The 10,214-nt window shown below is 37.4% G+C and overlaps 2 protein-coding genes and 1 pseudogene across 2 annotated transcripts; 1 reads left to right on the forward strand and 2 right to left on the reverse strand.

The window, feature by feature from the left end:
- The first annotated feature begins 308 nt into the window (after positions 1–308).
- On the forward strand, positions 309–4,385 carry LOC141616957 (peptide-N4-(N-acetyl-beta-glucosaminyl)asparagine amidase A-like; annotated as a pseudogene).
- Positions 2,734–4,104, reverse strand: LOC141620320 (EP1-like glycoprotein 4). The gene has a single exon (XM_074437225.1). The coding sequence runs from the start codon at positions 4,102–4,104 to the stop codon at positions 2,734–2,736; it is 1,371 nt and encodes a 456-aa protein (XP_074293326.1).
- Positions 4,386–5,368: 983 nt separating the features above from the next.
- On the reverse strand, positions 5,369–7,161 carry LOC141616958 (epidermis-specific secreted glycoprotein EP1-like). The gene has a single exon (XM_074434127.1). It carries the CDS (start codon positions 6,832–6,834, stop codon positions 5,518–5,520), a length of 1,317 nt encoding a protein of 438 aa, XP_074290228.1. The 5' UTR covers positions 6,835–7,161; the 3' UTR covers positions 5,369–5,517.
- Between the last annotated feature and the right edge of the window lie 3,053 nt (positions 7,162–10,214).

The following is a 10,214-nucleotide window of genomic DNA, read 5'->3' on the forward strand; positions in this document are numbered from 1 at the left end:
ATTTTTTTCATATCAAAATACAATGGAGTGAAATATTAAATATTAATAAGGTGCTGATATATCCTAAAAAATAAAAAAGCTCCTATATGAATAGATTAAGGTTATGTTCTTTTGAGCTGAAAGGAGCTAAACTAAATTGAATTGAACTGAACTGAATTGAAATTTCCTGAGATGAATATAGAGAAGATAAATTGAGATGAATTGAAGTGAGCTGAATGAAAGCGGAAAATAAACGGAAAAGAACATGAGTGAGTACATGACCTAAGAAGGCGCATATCTCATTAATTCAAACTCCAATTAACGAACAAGTGAACTATGAGTCTATGACCTAAAACACTACATTTACTACAACTTGGAAACTTAGTCAACACCACCAAAGGCACCAAATGAAGTCCACATTGCTATACATCCTTCTCACCTCCATCGCCCTCCTCCATCATTCCACAGCAATCCCACCACACCGCACCCCTCACCCCAACCCAAACCCAAACCCGAACCCGAACCCGAACCCGGACACTCCTTATCCAACCCGGGTCGGGTCAACCCCATCACCCCAACCCTTCTTCGAAGTAACCAAACCCATAAACCATCCAAACACCACCCCATACTCCTACCACATCCTCCAACACCACTTCGCCTACACTTACAATAAACCCCCTGCGCGTGTCCCCTACGCGCCACCGCCACTTTCCCAATTCTCAACCGTTATCCTTGACTTCTCCGCCGCCTGCCAAGGTCGTCAGTTTGACCGCATTCTCGGCGTCTGGCTCGGTGGTGTGGAGCTTCTGCGAAGCTCAACTGCCGAGCCTACTCGTTCCGGAATCTTCTGGAATGTTCAAAAGGATGTTTCTAAGTATGCTTCATTGCTTATGCAGTCCAATCAGAGTTTAGTGGTTTATCTTGGTAATGTGGTTGATCACACCTATACTGGGGTTTATCATGTTAATGTCACTTTTCATTTTTACCCGGCCGAGAACCCGGGTCTAAATGACCGCAATTGGGCGGATTTAGTTCTGCCTCTTTCGAGGAATTTGCCATTGAATGATGGGTTGTGGTTTCAAATTCAGAATTTTACTCAGGTTGAGTCGAGACAAATGGTGATTCCTGTGAATGTGTATAGAGCTGTGTTAGAGGTTTATGTTTCGTAGAATGAAAACGACGAGTTTTGGGATAGTAATCTTCCTAATGAGTATTTGGTTGCGAATAATTTGACTAAAGGGAATGGAAATGGGAATTTTAGGCAGGTTTTGGTTAGTATAGACGGGGAGTTAGTTGGTGCTGTTTGTCCTTTTACTGTGATTTTCACTGGTGGGATTAATCCTCTACTTTGGAGGCCGATTACCGGTATTGGATCGTTTGATGTTCCTTCTTATGACATTGAAATTACTCCCTTTTTGGGTATGTTGTTGGATGAAAAGTCGCATTCTTTTGGTTTTACTGTCACTAATTCGCTTAATGTTTGGTTTGTTGATGCCAATTTGCATCTTTGGGTGGACGATAAGGAGAGGACGACAAGAGGGCAGCTTTTGAAGAACAATGTTAAGCCTCTAAACTTGAGATCAAGGTCGAATTTTCAGGGTCTTGATGGGGAGTTCTTTACTGGTGCTAGTAGATTCATCAAGTCTTCTGGTTGGGTGGTATCATCTCATGGCAACATTACGACGACTTCAGTTCAGAAATTCGATTTCAGGAACTTGATGACACTGAGTAATAATGGGAACTTGCAGATAGTAAACAGGACTATAGAATTTAACACTAGTGTTACTGCAAAGATGCAGTCTTCTTCCGCTCCATATTATAAGATTGAATCACATAAGAGGTTTCCAATGTATTACTATGGCAACCAGATTGGAAATCAACAGAGCTATACTTTGGTTAGTAATGTAACATTGGGATTCAACGAGGACAAGGAATCGGGTATTAATATGGAGTCTTTTTCGAGTTCTTTGAGGAACGAACAACAAGGGGACGGGATTATGGTAGTGAAGAATGATTCTGTGGTTAGTGGAATTGCAGGGATGCATCAAGTGTATAACTATGATGAAAACCATGGCAAATTCTGCTATTTTAGGAACATTAGTAGCTACAACTACACCATTCTTTTTGATGAAGTGAGAGAGAGATGTAATTCTGGTTGTCAAGATCCTGTTTCGGGTTTGGCTAAGCAATCTCAGCAGGGTATCTATTTCAGAGAGTAGTTTTTGCTTTTGCTTTAGCTTGTTTTTTGTAGCACTTCTGTATCAGTAGTCCGACTAACATTAAACTTAACTTGCGTTTGCTTAAAAGGTACTCCGTATTAGTTCTTTCTGATGTGTTTTGGGATATTATTTTGAAGGCGATCTTTCAACTAGTATATATGAAATTTATGAACGCAGGGAGGATTGTTCTTCTGCAGAGGCAACAAAGCCTTTGCATTGGTGCATTCCCTGGGAATCTAGCTTAAACTCGAGAATACATGTACCAGTTGCTCCAAGTGCTCAGAGTCGTCAGAGGTACGTGCTCTCAAACATACATAATCATTTTGTTATTGTATATGATATTCATCCGTTTAGTTTAGGAAATTTGAAAGAAATGCTCTAATACAATGTAAGATTTGTCTATTTTATTCAAATAATCAACTTAAATTACTTACCTTGTGGCGACTTATATTCACCACATATTTGTTCGATGATTAAAACCCATAATTAAACAGATATTACAAACATAAACCTTATATAATGTAGATATAGATCTCTAGTTAGATGTCTTGATAAACCCAAAATGCTTGGGATTTCCGGACTTGGTCAACGTCATAAGATCATAAGCAATCCAACACCTTGAGTTCTCGAGATGATAAAAGTAACCAACACACTTGCAATCCAAACTACACTTGCTTTGACACAAAGCCAAGGCCATAGGACCCTCACCTTTGTTGTACATGCTAGAGAAATGCTCAACACCTTGAACCTTATAGTACTTAGCCGCCTTCCTCAAGCTACACGCACCTAATTTTGGAGGCACGCACTTACCGGCAGTCCAAGGCAGGAGCCCTTGAGGCGATGGGCATGCCACACACGTGCTGTTTTGGCACACTCCGAAAGCGCCACACTTTTCAGGTAGTAGACAACTATCCACTTGATGGGTTAATAATGGTGCATAATCCTCTTTAAAGACACTAAATCCAGGGAACCATCCCTGATCGCCTTCATCGTTTATTTGGTAAATAATAACCTTTAAATTACCATCATTTTGGAGTCTCATAAACGAGGTTATAATTTCGTAATGGTAATCTGCAGGTGGTGTTAAATCCCCAATTTCATACCGATCTTGAGTACCATCTGTAAATTGCTGATTAAAGGATGGCTTGAACTCGTCGTAGGCCAGAAATTGCAAAGTGCTTAGTGTTTTGGTTGTCTTAAACATTGTATAATACACAACTGGGTTAGAACTATTTGCACTCTTATAGTAGAGGGACACTCTGTTGGGCATCAAGACAAGGCTGTAGACCCCACCTAGGCTCGAGACCCGACTCACAAGCTTCTTGGGGCCAGTGGCCCGGAGAAACTGGTTTGGGAAAATAGTGTCAGTAGGGTGGTCAAAGCTCTGCCAAACCGTGTTATTATGAGCATCGTAAAGAACCATGTTACCATATTGGCCATAAATAAGACTCTGGACACCAATCACGCCCATGTTTGATGTGTTACTCTGCCACACAAGGCGGCCATCAACGTCGACCAGAACAAGGTTGCCGTCATCTTTGAGGGACAGTTTGGCACCCTCCTTAACGGGGTCACTCGGGTTGGCTGCCCAAACAAAGTAGCTGGGGTCGACTCCCAAGGCTAGGGTGTAGGCATTTGGGGTGGTGTTGTAGAAGCATAGAGACATAGTGAAGTCTGATGCGCTCCGTTCGAGTTCACGGAATGTTGAGCCGTAATCGCCTCGACGGTATGGGGGAAAAGGGCCGGCATTAACGAAATCAAAAGTGTCAACGGATGCAGAAGCAAATGGAGGAGGTGAATCATATGGATTATATGGAGGTGGAGGAGGTTGAGCAGTTGATGAGGAAATTATGAGGAATGATAAACAGAGCATTAATAGGATTGATGGCTTGTTATGGAAACACATTTTTTTTTTTTTTATGTTTTTTTTGTGTTAGTGAACTAAATTGGTATGTTTTTTAGGTTAATTAGCAAGTATCATTGGTTTGAATTTATTAGGTTTCCAAGCATGGGAAGTGCACTTAAAAAAACTTGACTAATTAGGCAAGTGGTACTTAAACAATGTGTAACTTTAAGGTAATCTTGTACGTTATTGGAATTCAAAGTAGTATGATTGGGAGTATTGACTTAAAAAAGAGTATGAAGTATGTTGTTATCCATGTGAAATCTCTGGCAATTGAGTGAACTTGTTTATATGAAGCATGTGATTGTGAAGTAATTACTTGTTCAACTGAAGTTTGTTCTGCGTCGATCCAACAGGCAATTGTATGATGAGGGTGGAAAAGAAATAAAGATTTATAATTGTTCTATTATAGAAAATAGAAGGATATTCAGACAGAGAAAAGAATGGAGAGGATCCATAGTCAATAAAAATTGCTTCATATATACTTTGCATCTCCCGTGATTGGAATGTGAGATAGTTTTAATTTTGATCAACAATTATAACTATAATACTCCATCCAATCCGCTGATTTGTTTCCCTTTGGTTTTGACACAAAACAATAAAAAAAGTAAGAGACCATTCGTGGCTGTTGTTAGCGGATGACAAGTTGATCAGAATGCATGTGCATGACCAACCTACCCATTTACCTATAAAACAACTTTCCTAATTTAGAAATGTAATGGTAAACAAATAAATGAGACATCTTAAAAATGAAATAGGTAAACAAATGACCAGCATGGAGGGAATACCAAATTTTGATCAACGATATTGAAAATGGTATAATTCTGAAGTGCTGAAATTTTGTTCAATACGTTATATTCTCCATTTCAATCAATAGTTTACAATTTGCTTTATTCCCCCCTATAATATAAAGTAAATGTAAACTACTCGGTGGAACAGAGAAAGTAGTATAATCTATTCAGTCAATATAAGACGAGTACATATATGAAGTATCCACTGTATGTGTTTATGTTTATAGGAGTACTTTACAAGTCGTCTTACTCTTAAGCTCCGGGGAGGTTCATTTAAACATATGCAATCGTTCCCTACGTATTTGTTGCCCCATGACGAAGCCTTAAAATACTTATGTTAATAGAGGAATGCTATCGACCTTCTCTTTTCAACATATATAGACATATAGATATGAATAAAAGTCAAACAAGTGGATAAGATAAATATTATTTTAATCGTGTATTAGAGGGGAAGGTTGGAAAGAAGATCCAAAGGAGAAGGTAGATAATATTACTCCATATTCATATATTATTATTATTATTATTATTTTTTCCAACTAAACAACGAAAAAACAAAGAACGGCCGAAGGAAGAACATTTATCAAACACAATAACTTCTCCTCTTATCATCCTCCCTATGAGACATTTATGATTTAATGTATCCCACATGTTTCCCATTAGAAACTTTGGTAAGTGTCTTAAGATCAAAAGCAATCCAACACCTAGAATTCTGTTGGTGATAGAAATAACCCAAACACTTGCAATCTTTGTTGCATTTCTTGCCACAAGCATCTATAGTCATAGGACCATCACCCTTAGTAAACTTGGTCAAGAAATGATCAACTCCATCAAGTTTATAGTAATTGCTACCACAACTTCCCTTGGGTTGTTGGCAATTCTTGCTCCAACCAAGTAACCCTTTTGGTGTAGGACATGCCACACATTGATCATCCTCACATAGACCAAAATTCCCACATCTTTCCGGTAATTGGCACTCCGTTTCCCTTAACCCGTAGATGGAGTCCCTTGAAAACAAAGTGAATGTCGCTTCCCACGCAGCCCAATCCACCTTATCTGAGTACGTATATACCTTTAAATTCCCGTCAATTCCGAGCCTCAACAAAGACAATGTGCTATTGTACTTGGGCCTAGCGATTTCCGAAGTTCCTCCACTGGAACCATCTCCATTTTGGATTGTAAATGTTATGTCGTAAGCAAAAGCTTCTTCGGTGTCAGGGGAGCAATCAAGAGTAACTTGTTTAAGGGTGCTCTTGGGCATGTCTAGCATTGTGTAGTATAGTAGCGGAGTCGGGCTAAACGGGCTTTTATAATACATTGCAACTCTTTTGGGCTCCATCACTAAGCTATACGGCCCGTTGAAGTTAACTTCGGCCGATACACGGCTCACAAGCTTAGTGGGCCCACCTGACCGGAAAGATTGGCCCACTAAAAGTGTGTCGGTGGGATAATCAAAACTTTGCCAAATGAAATTACCCTTGGCATCATGGAGCACCATGTTACCATTAGGAAGCAACTCAAACCCTACAACACCCTTATTGGTAGTATTTGTTTGCCAAGCGATCCGCCCATCAGAATTGGCCAACACAAGATTGCCATCTGTTCCAAATGTTAGGGTGGCATTCTCACGAACCGGGTTTCCCCGGTTGGCTTCCCACACCCATCGAAAAAGGGACTCGGACCGAACCAAACCCATTCTTAGAGCAAGAGTGTATGCATTTGGAGTAGTGTTGTAGAAACAAAGTTGAAAAGGGCTAGTAAAGACATCAAGAGCTCTATAATTTCCATCATATTCAACAATATAATCACCAAAATCACCTTGGTTGACTAATTTGAATGTTGATGATGCCGGAACAAGTGCTTGAACACGCGATAAATTATCGGTAACTATGATAAGATAGATGGAAATAACTAGAAATGAAGATCTAAGGAGGAAAGAAAACATTTTGGCTGTGTTTATAGTGTAATAGTTATATATATGAATGAGAATGATTGCGATATTTATAGAAAGTCTACATCTTCAACTGTAACCAATTAGACATTACTCCATATTAATTTAGTAATGAAACTTATCTGTATACGCCGTGTATATTATTATAGATGTGTTGATCAAAGTCATCACCAAGATCTGAATTCAGAGGGAAGGGACATAAACAGGCCCAATGAGGTTTTATATTGGATTTTCGTTGCCAAACTAATGTCAACTGTGATCGATATTTTATCAAGTGTGTGCAATAAATTACGCCTTTAGAAATTGTGAGATAAACAAAAACATAATTATTCTAGTAAGTAGTAAATGTGAGAGATAACACTCCCTTTATCCAATAACAAACTTTAATTTCTGACTACAGAGTATATATATTCCATCCGTTTAAATCATTTATTTATATTTTTTTAATCAAAGGTAAATTAAATAAGTGGGTGTTGCTCTTTTACATACGCATTTTACTCTTTTAATCCTCTCATTTTCACAATCATTTTTCCATTCTTCCCATTGCCTTGACAAAAACACTTACCAAACCACCCCTACACAGCCACCCTCAACTCCGACTATCACTACCAGCCGCAGGTCTGTCTACCGGCGTGCCTATCTTCGACTGTCAACTGTCCGAACATCTGTCTATGCACACAGCACACTGCCTCTTCGTGCAAGCACAATCCCCACCACTTGCGCGCGACAATTAAACTCCGCCACCTCCGTCTCGCCTTCGAATATCTCCTATACGTTTGACGTGTATGCTGCACTACCGACAAATTAATCACCTGTTACCCATAATAAATTTGAAAACCTTAAATCATTTAACAAAATTACAGTAAAAAAAATAAAAAATTAACTATAAGAACATGTTCGAGTATCTAATTGTAATTCATAAAATGTGTAATTTAAATGCTTTATTGATAGGGATAAAGAGGTAGTACGCATTGCGTTTTCTAAGTATGCAAACCAAATATTTTGGGGGAAAAGTATTCAATGGACGAAGTAATACGGGGATGAATTATGAATTATAATGGGGATCTAAGGAGTATTTGGATTAGATTTCGAGGAAGGAGAAGAGATATAATTTGGGTATTCTTTTGTTATGAGACTAGTTGGAAAGCCGCGTGCGAAGCACGCGGCATCCAACGTTTTTCAATTGCAGCAGTTGTGTTTGCATACGATTATACAACCATTTTTAAGTTGTTTAATATTGTAAATGATAAAGACTACTATTAAAATTCGATATAAAAAGTGTAGAAAAACAGTATTTTATTTATTAATACAAATAAACATTTTAAAAAAAACAACAACAAGGGATATATTATACAATTATTATATTAACTGCTTACATTTAATTAAAAAATGGCAAAATTTTACCGGTCTTATTTCAGACGGGAAAAGTGCCCGTCTGAAAAAGATTTTTCGTTTTTTCTATGCTAGATGAAATACATAGTAGTAGTTTTTTTTAAGTGTGTCAACTATTGAACTTGTGTTTGTGTACCCCGTTTTGATAAGTTCTTTCAGTGCGTCTTTCTTTAGACGTTTGTTTTTCGTCTTAAATACGATGGATAACATGTAAGCAATATAGAATACAAAAAAATTATTCTACGGCAACATGTTATAGTCTTTCTCACTTCATTTTCAGTGTAAAAATTGACATCTCAAGTTAAAACGTTCTACAAATTTAATGGTTAAATTTTTTATAAAAAAAGAAAGGACAATATTTGTATCCGTGTTATTTCAGACGTGAAAACAGTCTGTATTAAATTACAATTTGCGAATTTTTTTACCTTTTCTTTATGGGTTCATCATTTCTGTACGGTAATTACTAATGAACTGATATAATTTTTAGGGTCCATAAATCTTTATACTCAAAGTAAGTACAAATAATAATTTAAACGAAGCACAGACATTTTAGTTGATAGATTTAGTGTTATTTATTTCTTCAATAAGTCTCTATTGTGACAGATATATCAGTCACAAGTTTGTGGTGGTTCAAGTTTGTGACGGATGAAGTACCAAAAATAATCTAAATATTCCATGTAGCTTCAAAACTAAAGGATCCACTTCAGCGTGGCTCTTCACACCTCCTATCTTCAACTTTGTCTGTTTCTATCTGACAACCCAAAGTAATCTCAGAAAAGCATATTAAAAAATGAAGAGTGGCAAAAAAGTAAATAATGACGTAATACAAGGACATATGCCATGCAAATAACTGTCAGGATATCTATACTACTTGAAAAGCATATTAAAAAATGAAGAGTGACAAAAAAGTAAATAATGACGTCATACAAGGACATATGCCATGCAAATAACTGTCAGGATACTATCCTCTTTTATAAGACCATCCCCAAGCAGTGGTCACGCTAACTAGGTCACGACCCGATTTTACTCTTAATTCCACCTTATTAACCTTGACCTATTTTCACCCTCCCAAGCAGAAGGTCGCGACCTAGGTCATCAACCCAATCATTTTCCACTTCATATTATATACTTCATTCCCAATCATACCCCACTATCATATTATATACTTTTTTTTTATTATTTTTTTATTGTTCCACCAATCAAATTTGGACACATAGGAGGTCACATAAGTGGTCAATTTGTGACCAAAGTGACCAAGTTTGGTCACAAATTGACCTTTGGTCACAAATTAATATCTTTGGTCACCAATTAAGTACCTTAATTACCCCATTAACCATGACCAAGCAAGGTCATGACCAAGCAATTGACCTTACTTGGGGGTGGTCTAAGTAGTATAGAAAGGATAGAGGATGGAAAATTTATAAGAAAAAGTATGTAAAAGAGTAAAATGTGTACGTGAAAAAGTAATACCATTAAATAATTGAGACCAGAGAATATTAGAAAAAAAAAAGGTGGAGGCAATAATCCAGTAGTATTAAATGTGAATTAGTGGAAGACGGTAGAATGGATAAGTGTAAAGAACTGAAGCTAGTCACTAGAAGTCGCATATTGTGTGGATCGCCATCCAATCTTGACTTAAAACATGTTGACCATTACAGTCTTACATATATTCCCGGTAGTGCACAAACAAAGGATACAAACCCAAATATTATCTTTATTGGGTGAAATGCATGGTTTTATAGAAATGATATTATTTTTAATAATGTTAATTTAAGTATCAGCAAACTTATTACTTTATGTAAGAATAGCATTAAGACTTGGAATGTGACGAGATTTAAGGATCTCAACAATCCCGAGATAGAAGAGTCAGCTAGAAACAATTCTAGTAAGGAAGAAATTTGGTGGGAAAAACCTAGAAACACTTTCCTATAGTTAAATTTTGACGGATCGAGAATAGAAGGTAATAAAGCTGCCTTAGAATA

The sequence above is a fragment of the Silene latifolia genome, chromosome X (genome assembly GCF_048544455.1).
Source record: "Silene latifolia isolate original U9 population chromosome X, ASM4854445v1, whole genome shotgun sequence".
NCBI lineage: Eukaryota > Viridiplantae > Streptophyta > Magnoliopsida > Caryophyllales > Caryophyllaceae > Silene > Silene latifolia.